Source organism: Elaeis guineensis, chromosome 7 (assembly GCF_000442705.2).
Source record: "Elaeis guineensis isolate ETL-2024a chromosome 7, EG11, whole genome shotgun sequence".
In the NCBI taxonomy this organism is placed as follows: domain Eukaryota; kingdom Viridiplantae; phylum Streptophyta; class Magnoliopsida; order Arecales; family Arecaceae; genus Elaeis; species Elaeis guineensis.
The window spans coordinates 97,422,945-97,447,862 of record NC_025999.2 but is presented as its reverse complement, the minus strand read 5'-3'; the positions used below and the strand labels follow the sequence as shown (position 1 = coordinate 97,447,862).

Sequence of the window (24,918 nt, the reverse complement as noted above, 5' to 3'; positions counted from 1 at the left end):
TGGATAGAATTTATATGCTAAAGCATATATGTTAAATTTGAATTAGTCCCTGAACCTGACGTACCGAAGCTAGTTCAAAATTGGCACAAGCATTTCCAAAAATAATCATTTAAAAGGCTTATATTTAATAAGTAACTTATTTTTAATATTTACAAACAATAGGGAGCTTGTACAAGTCTTTATTCTAACTTTAAACAACACTCGCAACTTGCCGGGGTTATAGTTATTGTTACTTATTTCCTTATTTCTCTGAACTCCTAATTACAGTACATACTGAATTCTGTTTCAAGGCCACCATATCTTATTTTCTTAAATGCTGCATTCAGCTGCTATGTGCTATGTTGTCTTCATCAACAGATGTTTTCAGTGCTCTTCTTATCCACTCTCTCTTCTTTACTTATCTATATTCAAGGTGCTCAAATACTGATGCTTTTCCTTATTATGAGTTGTGTTAGTTTTATGGAAGACAAGATGATATTGTTCTATCCTTTACTGCTATACCTGCACATTGTTTCTTCACTATGGCCAGAGGAGAGCCTGTTTCCTTCAGTACCGCCAGAGGAGCGCTCTTCCTTATTATGAATGGTGTTCCCTCCATGGTAGACGAGATGATATTGATCTATTCTATATTACTATACCTGCACATTGCTTCTTCACTACTGCCAGAGGAACAACTGTTTTCATGACTATGTTTGGCTGTTTTAAAGCTCTGTACCAATCTTTGTACTTTGTTTTGTCATCCTACTGTGGCATTTCTACTTCATTCTGTGTTCTCTTCTGTATATGTTTCAATATGTATCATGTAAACTCTGTACTACACATGTGGGATATCAGAGACTACTTGCTTTTCTGCAGTAATTTCAATTTCCCTTCGGCCGACTCGTCCTACTTCTTTTTCTTTCCCCTAACATTCTACCTTCCTGTCTCCTTATTCTGTCATCTTTACGAAATAGTTCACAGCCCACTTTGATTCCTCCTTATCACCTATCTACCCTTCTATGCCAATTAATTGCCAACGTACTACCCATAAAGCTCTACACTTCTTATTCTCAGTTTGGTAATGATGGATATGTATGGGATACCATAACGAGGATAATAGCTGGGCTTATGGAAAACTATGATTTGGTTGGGGATAGAGTGATATCTGTGGGGGTGCCGTGGGGATTAATAGTGAGGAGAAAGCTTGGAGTTCTGATTTCTGAGGGTGTGCAGGGGTTATTACAAATTCAGGGTGGATGAGCCTTGATGCTTAGTGGGAATTGTGAAGTGAGGTCGTGTCATTGCCAAAATGGTGTCTTCTATGGATTTGGGTTTATTACATTGTTTTCTGAGAATGGATCCAAGATGGAAGACATGAAGATTTATTTAAACATTGTGACTAAACCATCTGCTGCTGCTGTATAATTATTTTACTCCTTTTGTGACTGCTTCACTGCTTGCTTCTGTTTCAACATGTCCACTTTTTGGCACCACACTCATGATGCTTCAGGTTAATGTCACTGCTTTGGCAGAATGGACCTCAGATTGCCGACTACTGTTGTATCATCATTTTCACACGGCTTATTCATTTTGTACACTGGAAATTGCTGCTTGGCTGGATATTCACTCGCTATTTAGGGATCACTGGCTTATCATTCTACTGTACTGCTTCAAAAGTTCAATCTGGAAAAGTACATCAGATGACTATGGTGGCTCTTTCGGGCTGCACATGTTATGGTTTTTATATCAGTTAGTTGAATGCCATCGTACGAGACACTTCAAAGGGCAGGTGTTGCAGATCCAAGTATTTCTCATTCTCACGTCCCTCGCTGCTGTTTCTCAAACATATTTTTCAACATGCTTCGTGCCAGCCACGATCTTCATCTGTTCTTTGCTTTGACCAATTACATCATCATTGTTTGTTAGAAAACAATATAAAAGAGTGATCAAGGTCTGAGGCGTGTATATACACTTTCCTTGAAGAGTTTATTGCGTGCACTAAGTAGGATTTGCGACAATCCGTCTTCTCAGGATACAACAAGCCTTTATAGAACAATGTATTTAGTCATGTCCATTGGCAAAATTAAAATAACTAATATATATAATATAATATATATATATATATATATATATATAATATATATATATATAACACAATTAAACTAATGGACAAAAGATAATTTTATAAAGTAAGTTGGGCCTTAAAAATTTTGTAAACTTTTCGATATGGAACTATTCACCCACATAATATTATAAACTATTCGACATTATTTAACTCAGATTATAACGTATATTGCCAAAGGAGTTCTAATGATATATCTCTTTGCTGATTGCCTACTCTAGCATGAGGGTATTTTTTCAATTGTGCACGGTCTATAGACATCACTTTCTTGTACTTGTGCTTTGGATTTCATTTTTATAGCTCATAATCTCATACAGGGACAGTTTCTAACACTTTATTTTATCTTTTTTTTATTATCTATTATGGATGGAAAATATTTGATCCTTCAACGAAGACACCGACAAACCTCAAAAATAGTTGACTAAAGGATCATTGCCGATCTGTGCATCAGCCGTCAACCTCTATCTCTATCAACCACTATGCATCAGCTGTCAATCTTTGCTTCAGCCGACTTCTATTTTGATCATCATATTTAGCAAGGTTTATTGGAATGATCATGCACACTTTTTTCAAACACATGATTATTGGAAGCAGCTAGTTTTGGGCTGGATAAGACAATTACAACCATCAAATTTCAAAAAATCAAGTCGAAAATTTCAAAATTACACATTCGAAAAAAATCGGAATAGCCTCCACTTTTTTCTCTTATGGCTCTCACTTCGATCTATAAATAAAGATAATCAAAAATCTCCAAAATATTCAATACTCTCTCATATGCTTTTTCTCATTCGTTATGTAAATTTTCGACTAGAACATCGAAAGATCTTTATTGGAATCAATCTCGATCAATGACTTATTTTGCAAGTCCGACTATCATCACCTTACCATCTGCCATCTAATTCTAACCAATTCGACCTGAGCTAAAGATCCGCAATAATACTATTTGTGCTCACATCAAAGAAAAATGTTAGTATCTTTTTGTACGGTCATTTTTTTTTTTTTTTTTTTTTGAATGTATACTGCATACTATTGTTGTACTTATAACGTACACCGTTCATTTGGCTTAAATGGTGTTATACTGTTCTACCCAAAAAAATATATGTACATTTCTGAGGGATCCGTTCCCATTTATAGGAGTTTGTATATTAATGTGCCTATTTCAAATCTGACGAGTCTCCGCAATTGAGGTGCCGAGAGTGGCTCAATACTGATTCTAACGTTTTTACATCTAACCCCTTATTCGATGTCATATTTCCTTATAAGCTCCTCCAGTAAACGGCCTTCGCGACTGCTCACGTGGAGCTAATGGCTAAAGCCCTCCTCAAAACCATCGATAAAACCCTCTCCTGCGGTCGGCCGACCTCCCGGACCCGTCGTTCCCCGCCTCCAGTCCGGCTCCTCGAAGCTCCCACTTTTTCCCCGCAAACCCTCTTCGGCGCTAGGGTTAGGGTCTACTGTCGACGCTTCGGCGATGCCGGGCCAGCTCCTCCCTCTTCGCCTCCTTCTCGCCGCTGGCGCCCGTCGCGCCTCTTCCTTAGGCTTTATCCTCTCATTCCGCGTCAAGAAATGTTCTTTCCAGTCGAATCCTCGCTCCTTCTGCTCCCCAGGAGATGATTATCTCGGCTCCCGGTTCTTTTCCAGCCGTACGGCGAGCTCCAGGTTCGGCGCCGTTGCCGATGGTGGGTCGCGGGACTACCGGAGGGACGAGTTCCGGGCAGGGAGTGCCGCCAGGCAAGGGAAGAGCTTGATCGAGGACGAGGCCGAACTCAGCGACTGGATCGATGACCTGAAGACGGATTCTTTCCGACTGGGACTGAGCAGTGATAGCGAGGATTCGGACCGTGATCGATCCAGGAGAAGTAAAAGAAGAAACACAGACAGGGATAGGGTTAGAGAAAGGGGAAGGAATTTTTTGTCGACGACGAGGAATCCGGCCTCTTCAAGGAGTCAGTGGGACAGTGATTCCGATGATTTTTCTGCATCCTCTAAGAGGGGAAAGTCTCGGAATTCGAGCGCTTCCCTCTCAAAGAAGCGGTTTGATAGCGATCTGGAGGTGGATGAGGACGAGGATGAAGAGGAGGTCGTTCTTTCTTCTAGGCAGAGGAGGGAGCGTAGGAGTCAAGGTAGGATGTCTTCGACATTGGCGACGAGAGGAGGAAGGGATCTTGACTCGCGATATAAACGGGGTCAAGGTGTGAGGAGTTCGGTTCTCGAGTTTTCGGAGGAAGAGGAGGACGATGAGGATGAGGATGATGATGATGACATTGATGATTTATCTGATGATTTTTTGGTGACAAGAAAGATAAGAAAGAAGGGTCCGTGAGAGATGTTTTCAGAATTTCTGGTTCATCTGAGTCAACTGAAGGAGATGCAGAATCATTGCCAAGAAGATCAGTGGGAGAACATGATTCTTACCTGAGCCAGACTAGGTATTTCCATTTCAAATTTCATATGCCAAACATTAAACCACTATACTTGGTACTTGCTGAATTTAGGATACGGAAACTTTAATATTTTTTTTAAAAAAAATTAATTATGCGATTTTAGCTACCTCACTGTTTATGTCACTATCGGTCTTCAGGTGTAAATTGATCCGCAAATAGGAGATTGGAAAGAGACTTTAGCTAGTAGGCTTTCATGCTGCTAAATGCACATGTAGCTGGGAAATAGCACATTAGTGGTTCTTGTTCTACAGGACTATTTTTTTACTACATAAAAAAGAATGGCCCCAAAATGCAATATTATGTTGAGGTTGTAGGTTCATAACCTGCCGATGGTTCTTCACCTTTGGATTTGATGGAGTTTCCCAAGTTTGTAATTCCATACAACTTTTAATAAGGATAACTGGTTCTGTTAGATATTGAATTATATGTTTTTTTAATTTCATTGTAATGAACATGGACCAAATCACAAGGCTAAAATTGTTGTTGAAATAGTTCTTGAACTTAGTAAAGCTAGAGTTACTGAGAAACAAGGGAATCTGTAACAAATAATGAGCATGTGAAAATAAAAATCAGAGATAAGAAGAAAAGATATAATAGAGAACATAAGAAATTTGAGTGAACTGACAAGTAAAGAAGAAGAGATTTTATGATTATGTTTCATAAATGAAAAGCATATGTATTCAAACTCGCTAGCAACATGAATTTTACTATGTATATAAATATTATCGCAACCCTAAACATCAATTGGTTAAAAAAAGAAAAGGTCTTAACCATATGGAGGGGAAATGCTAGTGCATGCACCAATACAAGAATCTAAATTTGGCTACAAAATCACTGAAATTGTATATAATGTAACAAAAAGGGGGGATTTTTGGATAAGACCATATAAAGATAAAGAACATGCTAAGAAAAGGGTACACTTTCCATAAGTTTCACTGTAATTTTTCACAAATTAATGTCATTGCTTATGTTTGTATGAGTTCTCATTTGGTGTTCATCATTCTTCAACATATTTCTATTTTTAAGCAAACCAAAATAAATCAAACTCGTTAACACAATTTTCAGTAAGCATGTGGTAGCATTTGCAACATGGTTCCTGGTAACTATGGTTCTACAGCTGTTGGCAGAGGAGCATGCAGAAGCAATGCCATACTTCAATAATTCATTATGCTGTATGCATTATGATTAGTCTATTAAGTTTGCATTAGATCTTTTCTTCACCTCATGCTTTGATGATATAGTCATTGTCCACCCAAAAGGGCACATATGGTGATCATAAGAATGGTGTTGACTGAACTTACAATTAGAAGTGAGTGGAGCATTTTGCAATAATGCCAGTTAGTGTGCTCCTTTAGTTACAATTTGGGGTATAACTTTTCCACAATTTTTTCCATAAATTCTTTTGCTGAGGTTGCCTCAAGCCAAAGTCAGGTTGTATTCAAAGACACCCTTATGCTACATAATGTTTTTCTTTGCTCTGATGGTATTTGTCAAAATCTTAACGGGAACAAGGATTAGCATTTTATGCTGCATAAGTTGTCTACTTCCATTGATACTCTTATTTTGTCATTAATTGTGCTTTTATGCACACCAACAACTCACACTATTTATGTGTCTGCAAGAACATATGCATGCATACGCCCAGGTGGGTGGGATGCATCATAAGAGCATTAGCTGGAAAGGACTGTTGAATTATTTTGGGGCATCTTATCTATAAAATTCATTCCATTTGTTTTAAGTAGTCAATTGTTTTTCCATTACATTCTTAACTTGTTCTCCTCCATTCGACCTTGTTTGTTGGATGCTACAGGTTTGATCAATTCTCTCTTTCTCCTCTGACATTGAAAGGTATAAAAGCTGCTGGATATGAAAGGATGACTGTAGTGCAGGAAGCTACCCTTCCCGTCATCCTCAAAGGTTGATTATCTCATAATATCCTTTATTTCCTCCCTAATTTCAGGCAAAATTGAACTAATGCAGGTTTTAAATATGCTCTATATAATTGGCACATTTTTGGTTTTGGTGAGATCACTAGATGTTGCTGTATTTGGATATGTTAAGTTTATATTAGTGGTAGGAGTTTCTAGTTTGCTTCGTTGACATTTTATTTGTATTAGATGGCTATACAATTTTATTTTATCAAATATGTCATCAATATATAAAAGCATCATTTTATTAATCATATTTAAATAAAGTCACTTTCCATGTCAGATTTGTGGGAGATCCTTCATTTTGCAAATTGCATGCCCTCTTTCTTATCTGGTTCATTGAATAAAAACATAATTATTGAATTCTTTGCCCTTGCACATTGTTGGATACCTATAAGTTGTTTTCGTCCAAATCTCATTTATTTAAATAACATATGTCGATTCACTATATGTTGAGTTTTAGGGCTAAAAGTTAACCTACATGTTGAGTTTATTCTTTTGTGATGACCACAGTGATGTGTATCATGTTTCAGGTAAAGATGTTCTTGCAAAAGCAAAGACAGGAACTGGAAAAACTGTAGCATTTCTGGTAAATACCAACATCTATTTTGCTATGTATGAGGGTTGTGGAATTTTTTGCAGCTTACAACGATTTACTAGTTTAAGCTCAAGCACTTTTGGAAGCTTTTCTACATCTACAAATAACAATAAAAAAAAATGTTTGGTGATAGCTTCCAGCAATTGAGCTTGTAGCAAAATTACCTCCTGTTGATCGTGATCGAAAAAGGCCTCCAATCAATGTTCTTGTTATATGCCCAACTCGCGAGCTTGCAGATCAAGCTGCCATGGAGGCTAACAAACTATTAAAATATCACCCTGCAATTGGTGTGCAAGTTGTAATGGGTGGCACAAGATTAGCTCTAGAACAAAAACGGATGCAAGCTAATCCTTGCCAGGTGAAATATCAAACTTGTTTTTGCAAGAGTTGAATTATATGGTTTTCATTACATCGTTCATGCTCTATACTAATGAAAACATCAAATTCACAGATTCTTGTAGCCACACCTGGAAGGCTTAGAGATCACATTGAGAACACACCAGGATTTGCTACTCGGTTGATGGGTGTGAAGGTCCTTGTTCTGGATGAAGCTGATCGTTTGTTAGATATGGGATTTCGAAAAGATATTGAGAAAATTGCAGCTGCTGTTCCAAAACAACGACAAACACTTCTTTTTTCTGCTACAGTTCCAGATGAGGTATATTATCATATCAAGCTGTGAAATATTATTAACTTGAGATTATCTTGAATGGTTATGCTTCATGCCTAGGTCCGTCAAATTTGCTACATTGCTATGAAAAGGGACCTTGAGTATATAAATACTGTTGAAGAGGGGAGTGAAGAGACACACTCACAGGTATTTTTCATCATACATGCCAAATATTGATCCACATAAAGTTCAATTATTACATGAGTATTTGATGTAGGCTTATGATTCAGGTTAAACAAATGCATTTAGTTGCACCACTTGAGAAACACTTCTCAATACTTTATGGCATTCTGACGGACCATATTTCAGAAAATGTTGACTATAAGGTAATTTGTATCATTAGGCCGATATCTCATTTCTATTCTTTTCATTTTTTCCAGTATTGAGTCTGCAATATTGTTTATGATGAGACAATTGCAGGTTATTGTATTTTGTACAACTGCAATGGTGACAAAGCTTGTTGCTGACCTTCTTGCTGAGTTAAAGTTGAATGTACGAGAGATCCATTCTAGAAAGCCACAGACTTATAGAACCAGGGTATCTAAAGAGTTTAAGGAGTCAAAAGGTCTTATTCTTGTGAGTTCTGATGTATCTGCACGAGGAGTTGATTACCCAAATGTCACGCTTGTTATACAGGTGAATTCTGCTACTCAATTTTGTTTATCTTATTGAGTAGCTAACTTTGTTTTATCTGCTATGCATCCCTTTATTATTATGTCTTTGTTTTTTTTAAAGAAGTTCCAGAAGGAGCTAGAAATGCATCTTTTTATTATTAATTTGTATGCATTATCACAATTCAAGTACAGGGATTATGTTTCATGACTATATTACGTTACATTTGTGTTATAGCCTCTATTTTACTTCATCTTTTACAACAGAAAAATTGAAAATTCAAGGAAGCATAGAGAAGAAGTAATTGCAAGATTTTCAGATTCTTCATCGCAATAAAGCGGACATTTTTGGTTGGCCAGATAATTCTGGAGATGCCAAGTCACCGGATAGCTTGCATAAATCGGTCAAAGTCAAGAACAGCTAGAACTGACATGTTGCATGTTTCAACTTTCATAGTTTTACGGCTTTCTATCTTAATGTCTGCACCATTCATGTGCTTGAACCCTTTTTTGTCAACAATATGATCTGTAGTCTAAACAACTTTATAGGCATTGGTAAAATATTCAAGATGACTGAGAAGCATGAGAGAAGTCATACAACACATGAGCAATTTTATCATTGGAAGAATTGCCTTCTTATGACACTACAAGGGATCAGGTAGCTCGGTAAGGCTATCAAATTTATGTTCACAGACTGAAGGCTCTGTAACTTGCCCTCCCATGTCTAGAATTGCTTATTGATGAAGGATTTTCATACATAATTCTAGTAAAGGACATGCATGAAGACACACAATGAAGTAGCAACCAAAAAGCAACTTTATTGTGATGGATAAGGCTTGATGTTTGCATGTGCATAATGATTTCCTTTTTATTTGTATTAAGATTTTGGCTCACCATTCCAACTACATGTATAGTTCGATTGGTTATTCTTAGAGTGTTTGGCACCAAAAGTTTGTCATATGAAGTCTTACTAAATGAATTTAGAAGTGGAAGAAGTGGGTGGCATATTTATTCCTCTTTATATAAGTTCCTGATTCTTGAGTAGGGGCATCAGTGACTGAGCTATACCTGGGCTGCGGCCTGTGCAATCACCACTTCAATCACCAATCCAATGGAACAACCATTGTACCCAAACATGACCTTTATGTTGGTGCTCTGTTGGATTGGTTTTGCTTGAATTCGGCCATTCTTCAAGCCCAAGCTCATCCAGAAGTCATCTCAGTTTTATCTCTATAACCTGGATTGGACCTAATTTATTAACCTGAGCCTGAAAACTTCTGTGGCTAGTTCTGTTTCTTGTCTGCATTGAGGATGTTGTAGGTTTTTCCTGCTTTTCTAGACCATTGCTGTTCTGGCTTTATTTCAGATAAAGTAATTAGTCATCTCTGGAAAAAATAGTTTCAAAATTTTTAGTGAACTCCAATATGCATGCCTTTCCGTGACTTTAATGGTTTCTGATCCATAATAACCTCAAAATGGAGGCTGCAAGCTTCATGGCATGTGTTCCTCATGCAGAAGAAGGAAATAGTTCTTTATCATTTGCTGACCCTACTATCTAGTTTTAAGACTAGATAGTGACATACATCGGGGTAATGCTCATGTCCAGATAGCCTACATGCAGTTGTCCTGCTATGTGCTTGCATGCTCAGACACATCCTCTTCCACACATGCATTGCGTTGTTCTTTGCATCCAGTAGAGGTGCACATGATGCTATACACAAGTGACTGGGATATTCCAGTAGGGTGATGCGGCTGACTGACTGGGTCCTGGCGGATAAATATCCATGCTGTCTATTTGGAACTGATGGACTGGTGCCTTCATCTCCTTGATGAGCAAAACATAAGATTCTAGAGCATTTTTCTGTATTCAGTTTTGTGGTAGACCTTGGAGCAGATGATGCACTGAGGATTCCAAGTTTTGTATCTAAGCCTTCAAATACTTTTCTTTCATCTCCTTTTTGAGAGGGCTCATCCATTTGTAATAGATTGCCCATGTTCTTATCTCTTGGTTTGTGAACCTTTGGTTTGCAATAATCCATGAGTATACTCTCCTATATCGGTATCAGATGCTGCTGAATGCGCACCTCTTGGACTTAATGTAACTTTTTTTTTGTGGTCCTGCACATGTGAACATAATCAAATAAGGAATGTCAAACTCTACTAGGATTGTATGTTATGGGCTCTGCAGTCATAGTAAGTTTGTTTGGATTCCAAACGTCAAAGAACTTTGTCTTTTACATCTGTCAATGGACATTGTTCAGTCAACATCACCATTAGGCTGAGATATTCTTATGGGATGCCAAAATGTTCCACAAAAAAAAAAAAAATCCTCAATGTGTATTGTGCTCAATCAGCTTTTTTTTTTTGTTGGTTTTGGGGGGTTGGGGGGGGGGTGTGGGGCGCGAGGGTAGGAGGGTGGGGGTGTTAATGACAAGGGTCAAATTTGTGCAAAGCAATTTGTTGGCTTTCATTTCCTTTTCTTTATTCTCTGAGATCCATGTAGATGATGAAATAGAAATTGGTGACTTCAGTGGTTATGTCTAGCTCTAATATTTTCTTTATAATGCATGCTGAACTCTGTATGAGATGACATATTTCCTCCATCTATTTGGATTTTCTTTCTCTGCCCTTTAAATAGGATCTTTTGTGCACCTCAATATTTTTGTTGCAGTTGGGAGTGCCTGCTGACAGGGAGCAATATATACATCGACTTGGTAGAACAGGCCGGAAAGGCAAGGAAGGAGTGGGCATATTGATGTTGGCACCATGGGAAGAGTTCTTTTTGAGTAGCATCAAGAACTTGCCAATAACAAAGGCTCCATTACCACTAATTGATCCTGACACTAGAAAAAAGGTAACTCCACCCTCCATAAGTTTTTCCCCCTTTGTATTCTGCCATTATGTTTTACTGGCTCAATATATGCTTATTAAAGACAATGTCCTCTGCACTGAACATTTTCTGATTTTAGATACAGCATCCTTTAGCGTATCTGTTTTTTGTTTCAATGTGTAAGTAACAACTATGACATGAACTATTATTGATATTATACAGCATACACAGACTATGCCAAAAGGGGGAGAAAGCACATGTTATGTGGGTCCATGTTTCTAGAACATTTTTCTGTGTCAGTACTCTTTGTTGTCAAAAGAACATCCCTAGGTTTTGTTTAGGTGGTCAACCTTCTCATATTATTTTCGTCCAAGTATTTTGCGACTTAAAGAAGACATCATGCTGTGCTCAAGTAGATTTGAAGTTTGAACACTGGAAAAATGCAAACAATCAAGCCTTAACTCCTGTACTATGATATACAGCACCCACTGCGGATTGTTCCTTTTCTTGTGATGGTCTTCTGCCAGTTGATGTTGTTACTGATTGCACCTAGTCCCTAGCTAGCTGACAGCCCGATCTTTAGCACAAGAATGTAAAGATGTTATTGGCAGCCTCACTGAACCTAGAATCTTGTGTCATATACCAAAGACAAACAATGTAGTAGTCTGATTGAATGACTAGGACAGCTAGACAGTGGTTTCATCTCAGCAAAACGGGGTGACTTTAAAAGAATAGGACCTGATGTACTATTCCTCTCTATCGGAAACACCAAGGTAGACTCAGTTGAGCTAAGTGCTTACCCCTGCCAATCTCTTTTTTTTTTTTGGGTTGTTGGTTGGGTTTTTTTTTTTTTTTGGGGGGGGGGGGGGGGGGTTAATGCTTGTTTCATTTGTAGGTTGAAGTAGTGATGTTTCTCACATGTTGCTTTTCCTCTAGATTTACATGTGAAACCTTTTTATTTTGTGTTTTTTGTTTATATTATGAGTTAATGGTTAATATGTCTGTTTTTTTTAAAAAAAAAAACTGGATTCTCTAGGTGGAACGGGCACTGGCACATGTGGAGGTGAAGAACAAAGAATCAGCATATCAAGCATGGCTTGGTTACTATAACTCTAATAAAAATGTTGGCCGTGACAAGTATCAGCTTGTAGCTCTGGCAAATGAGTTCAGCCGAAGCATGGGGCTCAATAATCCTCCTGCCATTCCTAAACTTGTCCTTAGAAAAATGGGGCTTAACAATATCCCAGGTCTGCGGGCGAGGTAGTTTTATGAACATGGCTTCTTCCAAAATTTTGGACAAATTGTTCACTATTACCTTGGGAAAATCATTACCCCTGCGGACAAAAAAGGAGCATATTAGGTATTTTGTTAACATTTGGCAGATGCCAGATGCCTTCAGGATTGTTTTTTTGGTTGCAATGCTTTCGGTTTTTTAATAGCTTTACACTATATGCATTTCATTTAGAATAGCCCAAGGTAATCGGCAATTGTATAATTTGAGTGATGTTCTTGGGATTGACATGGAAGGCCTTGTAATTTATAGATTACTTGCATCTCACAAATGCCATTAGTGCTCAATATTTTTGGAGAATGAAATGTACATGTTACCTAGGACTCTGTCATGGAGTTGAGAATTCAGTGTTATTCTTGGTCTGACAGCCATCAAATGACTCTTATTTTGTGCACTGAAAATAGATGTATATCATGTGCAACTTCAAGTTGGCAAGTTCTGCAATTTTTAAATTTTATCTTTATGAGTTCAGTCTAATCATTTGTATGAAATCTTTCTTCTGATTGGTCAACCATCATCTATGTATCAGGTATAATGCATAACGTAAGTAGCTTTAATTGATGCAAAATGGAAAGTTGATTCAAGATGGGTCATTTGTACTCCCAGGTTGGATGATCCAAGTTCAATTATTAAGGAGTCATTCGAGATCAATACCAATGAACTGCTTGTAAGTCATTTGAGGTTGATATTAATGAAGAACAAAGAATGAGCATGTGAAGCATGGCTTGGTTACTATAATTCTGATAAAATGCTCTGGCAAATGATTCAAGCCCAGCATGGGCCCAAGTCCTGTGATTTCGGAAAATTGTTCATTGTAACCTGAAAGAAACTTTTTCCCCGTGAAAAAAGGGAGCATATTCAAGTATTTTGTCAGCATTTGGCACATGCAAGCTACCTCCACTTCTATTGTAGTTTTGCCCTTTGTGTATTTCATCCATGCGCCACTGTTAATTTCATCTAGTAAATGTTATTAGTGGTTAACATTCTCGAGAATGAATACGCACATCCCGGACCACGCAAGGAAGTTGATAGTTTTGTATTATTCAAGGTCAGATATGGCAAATTAGCCAAGGCTTTCGTACCGGATGTCGCTCTTACTGTGGCCTTAAATTTCTCTCTTCCAATTGCAATTTTTCAATTTTAATTCTTATTTATTCTTATTTGGAGGGAGAGAGTGCAGAACAGCGGCGAGGCGGTGGAGAATATTTACTACCGAATGAAAACCCATCGAGTCAACGGTCAGACAAACATAAACTCTCTTATACGGGTTCCCGGCCCGTTTTAATAAAAACCCAATCCAGTTACCCATGGAAGTCAGACCGGCGGAGCCCGTTCCCGAAACCCTAATCTCGGTCTAGTCCTCCAATCGAATTCGGAATCCTCATCTAACTCTAATTTCCTCCTCCCTGCTGTCTTCTTTATCAAATCTTCCTCCCAAAATCCTCTCTTTTTTCCCTCCGCAAACCCTTCATCCATGGCGGACTCTGGCGAGGTCTGCAACTTCTTCCGAAAGCCCATCAAGAACAAGAACATCCGCAAGCGTAAAGCCGCCGAATCCAGTGACGACGACAACGACGAAGAAGGCTCCCAACCCTCCTCCCGTCGCCCAGAGATCCAAGAAGCCCGTCCCCGCCGACAACAAGCTCCACTTCTCCACCGCCCGCTCCTCCTCCAAGACCTACGGCGACGCCACCGGAGACGATGACGATGAGGGCGACGAAGCCGCGGGAGGGCGAGCCAGCGCTCTATTCCACTTCGAGTCCTCCAAAGAGATCCAGGTCCAGCACGACAGTCTCGCCACGGCGACCCTGGAGACTGAGACCGAATTCTCCAAGGACGCCCGGGCGATCCGGGAGCGGGTCCTGAAGCAGGCCGAGGAGGCGCTCAAGGGGAAGTCCAAGGGCAACGACAAGGTCTACCGCGGCATCCACGGCTACACCGACTACAAGGCTGGGTTCCGGAGGGAGCAGACGGTGGCCGGGGAAAAGGCCGGCGGCGCCCACGGCCCGCTCCGGCCCTCCTCCAACATCCGGTTGTCGGCTAGGTTCGACTACCAGCCGGATATCTGTAAGGATTACAAGGAGACGGGCTACTGCGGATATGGGGATGCGTGCAAGTTCTTGCACGATAGGGGGGATTACAAGTCCGGGTGGCAGCTGGAGAAGGAGTGGGAGGAGGTGGAGAAGGCGAGGAAGAGGGGGTTGGCTTTGGGGGGTGGTGGGACGGAGGGCGATGGTGGTGATGATGAGGATGATGACGATGACGATTCACTGCCCTTCGCGTGCTTTATATGCAGACAGCCGTTCGAGGAACCTGTGGTGACAAAGTGCAAGCACTACTTCTGCCAGCATTGTGCTCTAAAGGTTTGGCATTTCCTTCTTTTCCTGCTGCTTTTGTTTAAAATCTACGAATTGATCGATTGTCTATATTCGATATTCTGTAGATATGAAAATGTGCTTGTTCCTGTTTCGTCAATTAGGAATTTTTCTGTCTTTTTAGGATTTTAGCATACAGTTGGGAGTAATTCCATCTAACCCATGTGGACATTGGCGATGCTTTGAGGATAATTCAAACTATGTTCTTGTTGTTGTCAATATATGTATGTCCATCGATGAAGTATCATCATCGGTTTTTTGGCTTGATCAAGTGGGTACTAGTTCTTGCATTGGCACCCTTTGCATTGTTTTAATACTTGAAGATATACATGGAGATCTGTTCTATCGTAGATGCTATCAGTCTCTGGGGTGATGCGATGATTATCTTAATCTCATTATTATTATTATTATTTGGCTAATTGTTAGGCTTCGTAAAACTTTTTGTTGGGTTGTCATGAATATTAGTGATCATCGAACATCAATCCAAGAGTACTTTTGTTTCTTTTTCTTATTCTAGGTGTCCATTGGAGAATAAATCTTAAGAAATCTGGAAGATTGGGTTGTGGCTTGAATCTTTTTCATATTTGCTGTAAGGAGAAAGAAAAGCTGCATTGCATAAGTGTGATTTTTAATCTTGATGATCAAGATCTCTTTGGAACTACTGATGAAATCTAGTTGATGAATCAACATACATATGTTCTCTCAAATGGACCTTGCTCATCTTGTCAAACTTGAAGTTATGAAGTGCAATATTCTTGTGCAACATAGGCTGAAGTCTAATCATGATGACTATATTCTGTTCGTGGTAATGCATTGTTTGAGCGTTAAGCTTTTTTCCCTTAAAAATACACGATAAAATGTCACTTTTATTTGACTAGGGAAGATGGAAGTTTGAAAATAAAAGAGGAAGAGGAAACATTTACAAGTTATTCTGAACATTTCTAGCAAATCCAGCTGTTATGGCCCATCACCTTTTCGCACCTCCCTTCTTAAGTTGTTCCTTTTCTAGCCTTCCTCTATCTCAATGCACTCTTGATGACACATGAGTAGCTTGGACAACTCACTTAATTTCTTGAAGCTTTCCAGAGACCATATTCCCTCCTTGCATGCATGCCAGCCCTCTTCAAACCATAGCAATCTCCCAAAAGATGAGAGGGGGAAAAGAAGACCACAATCTCCTTTTTCCCTTGCTTCTATATTATTGCAAATCCATATAGCCCATCCCCCTCTTTGCCCATTGCAATTTGAGTATGTTCTGGGTCTGCAAACCATGTTTGATTCTTCATGATGGGTCCAAGAATGAAAGATGAAATTTTGAAAAGGATCATGCATGGTATTGGAAAAATAAATCTAGATTTCCAGAGCTGTTAGCTTTTATCTCTACTTGATCTAGGGTCTTTTCTGATCTTGTTGTAAGCTGATCTTTCTTCTTCTTCCTCCTCCTTTACTTCTCCAAAATTAAGAACATGGAAGTTAATGATTTCAAGCTAACTTGCTTATTTCTTGCATGGTCTGTTATAATCAAAATTATGATTCCTTGTTTGTTTGAATCATATAAGGTTTATTTAAATATTGAATTTAGACATACTCAAAATAATGGACCTTTTTATTAATATTGAAACAGGAGTGGCATTCAATCATTTTTTGTTATTTTATTCAACAAGGAGGCTCTTATTGTTAACTGAATCAAAATGAGTTGTTCTTGAGACTCTGATGAGAGTTTATATTTGCCAAAGTTTTGATGTTTGCTCTTTCAACTTTTCTATATTTTATTAGCAACTATGCTTGATAGTGAGCTCTTTTTTGTTCCTTTGTAATTCATGCTTAAACCTGATTTTTTTGTCATTTGCCAAAGTTTTGATGTTTGCTCTTTAAACTTTTCTATATTTTATTAGCAACTATGCTTGATAGAGAGCTCTTTTTTGTTCCTTTGTAATTCATGCTTAAACCTGATTTTTTTGTCATACATCCTATACCTCATTTGCCAAGATATAATCTGCTTTCTTCAGGTTTCTTTTTAAATCATTACCAACGAGATCACCATTATTTAATTTGACACAATATTTGTTTACTTTCCATCTTGAGCTGCAGCATCATGCAACTAACAAGAAGTGCTTTGTGTGCAACAAACCAACCCTTGGCATATTCAACACAGCTCATGAGATCCGGAAGAAGATGGCACAAGAAAAATAGTGAGTTTGGATGCTTGAAGACTTCTACTTATTTAACAGATTATTGGCACCTGTTTGTTTCTTCTTACTTTCAAACTTTTTGTAACTTCAGCAATATATTTTATTTTTCTTTGTGTGCTTGGCGGAAGGGAAGAGTTATGACCTGCACTAGGTGCCAAGTAGTTCTGTTAACTTGTCTTTAGTAAAATTGCCGAGGGCGACTAGTTCATCAATGTTTAACCATTGAGCATGCCAAGCATATGCATGTAAATGCTGCTGAATTATATCTTTGACTATATGAATGATGAGATTTAGTAGTTGCTTAATATTGTCAATTATTATCTACTTGAATTCTTATAAATCGATGATGTCTATTTTTCATTTAGTATAAGTGTATAACATTTATTAACCTTAGTTTGGTTTTGAATATCACAACTGGTAGTTTTAACGATATAAGAAGCTGGTTCAAAAATTTAATGAATTGTTGTGATGCGGCACTAAGAAAAATCAAGATAGTAAATAGGAAAGAAAAATAAAATGAAAGAAAAATAAAGAAATTAAGAGGAAGAAAAACAGCCAAAGGAAAACAAAGAAGTTAAGAGAAAAATATCCCACTTTAGGATTTTCAAGTTGTCATTCCAAGCTATCTCCTTTAATACAATAGGAGTCTTTAAATAGCCTCTCCAATAAGATGGAAATAAAATCATATCCTAATAAAAGTGAAAATCATATCCCTCAATATGGAAATAAGATAAAATCTCTCAAATAAGATGGAAACAAGATAAAATCTCTCTAAGATGGAAACAAGATAAAATCTAGAGAGATGGAAACAAGATAAAATCTCTCAAAAATCTTTCGATTATTCAAAGTCCCACAATTCTTAAATTATGATGTCTCTATCTAAAATAAGTGTGGAATTTTTGATTCTCATCATTTTCTCCTGGCTGGAAAGAACTCGCCTCTAGTGAGGAATTGCGGTAGGCCTTTAGTATATCTGGATCAATGCAGTGTAACTCATCCTCATGAGCCCAAGTAGCATCTGAATCTGATCGGCCTTGCCACTTAACTAAAAATCTTTGAAATCCACTATGAGCAGAAGAAACAATCTCATCATACGCTTAATGCAGTTAGATGATGATGACAGAAGTGGAGATCCAATGACAATGACGGAAGTGGAGGGAGAACTGGGACTGACATTGAAGATGAAGTAGTGCAATCAGTAGGAACATCTACAGATACAGTAGGAGGCTCGAATGTGTCCTGATGAGAAAATAAGTCCGCAATATTGAAAACTGGACTAAACTTCAAATCAGAAGGTAACTCTTAAATAATAAGCATTAGGTTCAAGTTTACCAAAGATGTGAAAGGGATTAGTAGTTTGAGCATGCAATTTCTTGAATGAATATCTAGGATAACATTTTGGATGAATACGAGCAATCACATAGTCACCCACATTAAATTCTATATTTCTATGGTGAACATAAGCTGTAAGTTTATATTTCTCAGTGCTCATTGGCAATCTTTCGTCGAACATTGGCATGAATATCACAAATATATTGAGCAAAAGAGGTGGCAGGCTCAGAAATGTGGTTATCCATAGGTAAAGGAACAAGATCAATGGGTTGACGAGGATTAATGCCATAAATAATTTCAAAAGGGCTCTTGCCAGTAGACCAATTCACTAAGCTGTTATAGGCAAATTTTGTCGTAGGCAATGACAAATTCCATGTACTAGATCTATCGCCAATTAGATACTTAAGTAAATCACCAAGGCTATGGTTTATAATCTCTGTTTGGCTATCTGGTATGTCCTCTAGGGTCACATCCTTAAACTCTTTCATCAACTACTCAATCTCAAGAGGTGGGTTATCTTGGGAGTTCGAAGTCAAGTGGATCTCACCCTTAGGAATGACAGCTAACATTACTTCAGGCTCCCAACTTTCTTTTTCAAATTTTTTATGAGTTAAGATGTGATAGTTTTTTCTGACTAAAGGTTTGAAGAGGACTCTAATCCTTTTTTGCAGGTTGGGACTCACTAGGCTTAGCAGGATTTATCTAATTTTCTTACCGTTATGTATGAAAACATAAGTATTCTCCCTACTAAAGTTATAAGCATCTATATCATAAATCCAAGGTCGATCTAACAAGACACTAGCAACCTCCATGGGTAGTGGCGGAGCCTGACATCAAATGTTGGGAGGGCAAAATAATAATTTATTAATAAATATTTAATAAAATATTTTATAATAAATAATAAATAAAGATATATATCCAAAAATATTATAAAAATATTATTAAATATTTAATTTTATGTATAAACAAAGATAAGTAAACAATATTATCTTATGCCATCTGCAAAATGATTTTGATTGCATAAAATCTCAATAATCTCTGCCACATTAAAGGTTGAAGAATAAATAAAGGATTAAAGAATAAATAAACAACGTTCTTTCTTTAAAAAGTTTATTTTTTTCAAAAAAAATTAATATATAAATTAATTATATGGCATTTTTTCAAGCTGGTGGACTGATAATGTGTGAAAGACTAAAATATTGAGGGGGCCACCATATATATAAATATATAGATAATAAGTATTTTAAAATTTTTTGAAGGGGGCAGCGGTCCCCTTGGTCCCTTTTACGCTCCGCCACTGTCCATGGGTAATACGTCATGCATAATCTTAGCAGAGTAACCTCCCATAGACAATACTCACTAATAAGAAGTGAAGTTTTATCTACTCAGATAACTTTATAAGGATGAAGATGAGGCTGAGACTTCAGCTTCAATCTACTAATGGTAGACTTAAACACAATATTCATAGAAGTATCCCTATCGATGACAAGCTTATAGATCTTACCACCACATTGGGCATATGTATGAAGAATGCTGGTGCGTTTCCATGCCTCAGAGTCTGTAGGAGTGGTGATGGTACATCTTATGACATGAACATGCTCTCTTAAATCCTCACAATTCTCCTCATACTCTTCCTCTGAAGTAACTAGCCCTAGAGGGTTAAAGTCTTTTATGAGGCCAGCATGTAAAGTTTCCTCACCTTCAATTCCGATGGTCAATGTACGATGTGGACATTGAGCAGCTATATGGCCCTTATTATGACAATAATGGCACTCTATATTTGAAGAATTAACTGAATGAGATGTCGTTGGGACAGAGTCTTGGATCCTAGGGATCGTGGGTTGCTAATTAGCAGTCATACTCAAAGTAGAATCATGACTCGTACGAGAAGGCAATAGCTGTGAAATATCCTTAGTATGATTGACAGAGGCAGACTTGGACTGTCCATATTCATCAGGAAAGAAAACTCTTCTTTGAGGGAAAGTCCTATGAAACTTCTCATTCTCTAAGGCTTTATGGTCGGCATCCCCTACAGATTCTGGAGAATACAAAGAAATCTCTTTTTTCAAGTCGACTCTTAGACCACTAACAAACTTAGATACCAGTTTCTATGACTCTTCGGAAACATCACACTTTAATTGTAAATCTTCAAAACGAGCCCATAGTTAGTGATACTAGTGGTTCCTTGTCTAAGAGTATACCATTGGTCCAATAACTGATTCTTGTAGTAAGTAGGAACATACTTTTCACAAAGTTTAGACCTCATCTCCATGTAAAGGACTATAGGTGGATGTCCTAATCGCTATAGATCCCTTAGAGTTGTCTGTCAATACCTCTTGGTGGAACCCACAAGCTTCATTTTAGCAAAGTGAATACGAGATACATCTGACATGTGGTATCAATCAAAATAAACCTCTAGATCCTATAACCAATCATGAAATGCATCTGGATCTAATCTACCATCATAAGAAGCGACATCAATCTTAACTCTTTTAGATGATTCCTCAAACTCCTCACATCTAAATGGATATGGCCTGAATTGTTGACCTCGAGATCTAAAGTATCTAGGGTCTCTAGCATACCTAGTAGGTTGCTCATGATGTCTAGATGGGAAAATAGGCGATTCCACTTCTCCCTCATAGTCATCTTCATAGTACTCATTATTCTTAACTTCTGTTATATAATCTAGAGGAATCCTATGATTATGAGGGCTCTGAAAGTTGTTTATGGAACGGTGGATAATTGGAGGGATTGACATATAGATTGGAGATGTCTGAAAGGACTGACTAATTTGCAAGACATGATTCGGATTACCAGTTGGCTTAAGAGTCTGGGAAAGAGACTGATGAATAGATTGACTATCAGTATGGTCATCCTCTAGAGGTTGTTTATCCAGTCTTGACTCTCGCAAGGATAGTTGGCGTTTGATCTGTTGACCGATGAGATTAGCTATGTCCACATGGTGATCAATCTAATAGTACAAAGCTCATTAAGCTTAGTTTGAAGTCGGTCTAATGACTGACATATTTAGTTTAAAGTCTTTTGGAATGCAATCTGGATATTTTTAATTGATTCAAGCTCTTTTTCCATGGCGGAATGAGCATCTTTCAAATTGCCAATAGTCATGATAGCAAAGAAGGGCAAGGACAAAATGATTTTAGACTAAAATGCTGTAATCACAGAGAAATTTAGCCACGATGTTTACAATGAAGAATGTAAAGTCAAATGTAGTGCCTATATTTTTAACTCGTGTAATATCAAAAGGGTGATGTGATATAATCAAGCTATTGAAGATAATGGGAACAAAATGAGGCCAACAAAATGATTGAGTTCTTTTTTCTTTTTTTTTTTTTCTTTTGGGTTTAAGAAAGTATGAAATAAAAGAAGGGACCTAAGCAAATATAGAAGCTACCCACAATTTGAAGAAGTCGCAAGGTTCAATGAAACAACCGTACCTTACACAGACATGATCAATTATCTCAAAGCAATTTACACAGTGCGCAGAAAGTGATCTGACATGACTTTGATACCAATTTGATGCAGCACCAAGAAAAATTAAGATAGCAAATAGGAAAGAAAAATTAAAAAATCAAGAGAAAGAAAAACAGCCAAAGAAAAACAAAGAAGCTAAGAGAAAAGCAGCCCACTTTAGGATTTTCAAGTTGTCATTCCAAACTATCTCCTTCAATACAATAGGAGTCTTTAAATAGACTTTCAAATAAGATGAAAATAAAATCACATCCTAATAAAAGTGAAAATCATATCCCTCGATATGGAAACAAGATAAAATCTCTTAAGTAAGATGAAAACAAGATAAAATCTCTCTAAGATGGAAACAAGATTTTCTCTCAACGTGGAAATGAGATAAAATCTCTCAAATAAGATGGAAACAAAATAAATTCTGTCTAAGATGGAAATAAGATAAATCTCTCTAAGACGGAAACAATGTAAAATCTCTCAAAAATCTTTCAATTATTCAAAATCCCACAATTCTTAAATTATGATGCTCTGCCTAAAATAAATGCGGAATTCTTGATTCTCATCATGTTGTTAAACATAGAAAATATAAAATGATTATGTATAAGTGACCTAGGACTGACTCTTAGTTTGCTCTGTGTGAGAGAGAGAGAGAAAGAGAGAGAACTATTGACTTGCCATCAATGATATGACAAATTAAATTATGAAAAAAAGCGAAATGCTTAAGCCATAACAGTTACACTGCCTCTCTTTCAGGACATGGACAAATATTTTTTCTAAAACAAATGAGATATCTTTCTTTTTTTTTTTTGCTTCTGTGACAAATTTGTAGTTGCTAAATAGCTCTAAATTTTATTGCATTATTCACCAAGTGCAGCATCTTTAAGTTAACTGTATTACTAATATAAATATGATACATAGCATGCAATATGGCAATCCAGCAGGCAATGATACAAGCATGTATCTCATAAAGTTGAGAATAAAGGTTGGAGGATCCATAAAAGTTAGTTTTTGCAAATATTCTTCGAGTCATGTTTTGGTTGGTCCTATTTATCATTGTTGGGCAACAAAGAGAATCTAGATCTGTTAAGTGTTAAGTGTGATCTGTCGACATCGGCTTATTCAGTTTGTCTCTGGAAATGCTTTTGTTGTTTTATGAAATTTGAGAGATTCATTGACAAAGTGGGGTGAATGTGGAGTAGAAGCTGGTTGTACCTGGGTTAATAGGTTTATATGATATGGTAATGACATGTGCAAATGTGGTGGTGAAGTATGGCTTTTGATGTGTCTTGAGGCTTGCTTCAGTGGTTACATCTCTCTGCTTAGACGTTTTGTGTTTAAATGAGTCTTGGGTGGTGCATTTTCAAAAAGCTAAATGAAGATAATTATAGTCTAGGTGGATCTCCCACCATTTCTTTCAAAGAAATTTGGCTTTCTGATACAATTGAATGGGACTTCGGAGAACATCTAGAAGGGGGATGTGGGGTGAGGACTAATTTTAACTTACATAACTTGATCATTCTCTCTCTAGCTCAACTAGGCTATTTGTGTGACATCATAATAGGGGTGATAGGGATTGAATATGGGATGTGGAAGGGAGAACAGGCCTCCAGAGAAAGCCATGATCTAATTACAATTCTGAGATTTTTTAGATTTCATGATGAAATCTGGTATCTTATGAATATAGGGAGTTGTGTAATTGGTGGCCTTCGTATTCTCCCATGTTTTTGCGCCCTTTACTCGAGGACTTTTCTGTGGATACGGTGGTCTAGCCTTAACCATGGCTAAAATGTTTGTCACCTTATGAATCTGGTATCTATGAAATCTGGGGAGAGCTACGATAGACTCCTGAGAGTTCATGATGAAGTCTGGTATCTGTGTGATTAGTGGCCTCTTTAACCTCTCCATTCTCCCAGATGTTGCATCCTTTTCTCAGGTACTCCTACGTGGATAAGTTGGTCCAGCATATATATAACACCTTTAGTGGCAGTCAAGTATAAATATCTAGAAATTGGTATAAATGAATCTATTGATTTTTTTAAGATTGTGGTTGGCAGGGTAAATGGAAAAGGTACTGATCTTAAATGTTAGATGGTTGGTTATAAGGTACTGATCTTAAACGTTAGATGATTGGTTGTAAGAGACTTGGTTATGAGAGGCATTGTGCGCTCGAATGCATTAAGACTGAGCAGTTCAACAGTGATGCAACAAATATCGACTATTTTGGAAACGATCTGATCTCCACAGTATTAACATACTTTTCAGGCATCCAAGAAATGGGAAGGTTTTTATTTAGAAGTAGCTGACTAGTTTTTTATTAGTAGCTGACTAGTTGTTTCCAATCTTCAACTTAGCAACCATTTGACATTAGAAATGGCTCATGCTGTTTCTTGATTCGTTTCTGCTTTTCCAAGTTTGTCCGTGTCAGTGCCTCTAGAATGTGATAAATTGACCATTTCTGGTACTTAACCTTAATCCTTGGACTAAGAGTTCCTTTAACATCATCTGATAATGATAAAGGTACTGGATCAATTATACTTCTTTCTTAAATGTATGCTCTAATATGTTCTACCGTGATGACCTTATAAATGTCCACAAAAAAATGCATGCCCGAGAAGAGTTCATGATGAGAGAAGATATTGGTGACAACACTGACAAGGCTCAGAAGCCATGATACCCATTTGGTGGCGTTCATAAAATTCAGTAAAGCTGTTTGACGTGTATAGCTAATTTCTTATTAGTGTTTTCTCGTGCAGCAATTTTTTTTTGTATGTTTTGGTACTTTTCCGTTGCCTTGTTAATTTCCAACTAAACTGCAACTATTATTCATGAGTTGCGCTCTCCTTAATCAGGTTCTGTAGAATTCTGTCCGCTGTTTCTCCAGATCAAATAGAGAACAGAATTTATACTTGAATTGGCTTCGCAATCGAATGCTTCCCATGGACCGTCATTAGAAGCTTAAGAAATTCAGATTTTTGAGGCTATTTTGTTGATCAGCTTCTTCTGTGGTGAATTTTGTGTCGTTAGATCCTTTAAAAACAAACGAGAGGCAAAAGATGGTTAGCATCC

At 37.6% G+C, this 24,918-nt stretch overlaps 2 protein-coding genes across 2 annotated transcripts; both read left to right on the top strand.

Annotated features, from left to right (window-relative positions):
* Nucleotides 1–3,411: 3,411 nt before the first annotated feature.
* Nucleotides 3,412–12,760, top strand: LOC105048207 (DEAD-box ATP-dependent RNA helicase 31-like). The gene is given in 11 exon segments (XM_010927437.4): nt 3,412–4,380; nt 4,383–4,530; nt 6,356–6,462; nt 7,007–7,062; nt 7,205–7,429; nt 7,523–7,729; nt 7,802–7,888; nt 7,972–8,067; nt 8,162–8,377; nt 11,024–11,206; nt 12,219–12,760. Coding segments are annotated over 11 exon segments (2,361 nt in total). The 5' UTR covers nt 3,412–3,572; the 3' UTR covers nt 12,447–12,760.
* A 986-nt stretch (nt 12,761–13,746) lies between these two features.
* On the top strand, nt 13,747–17,354 carry LOC105048208 (zinc finger CCCH domain-containing protein 1). The gene is given in 3 exon segments (XM_010927439.4): nt 13,747–14,070; nt 14,072–14,836; nt 16,940–17,354. Coding segments are annotated over 3 exon segments (990 nt in total). The 5' UTR covers nt 13,747–13,947; the 3' UTR covers nt 17,042–17,354.
* Nucleotides 17,355–24,918: the final 7,564 nt, after the last annotated feature.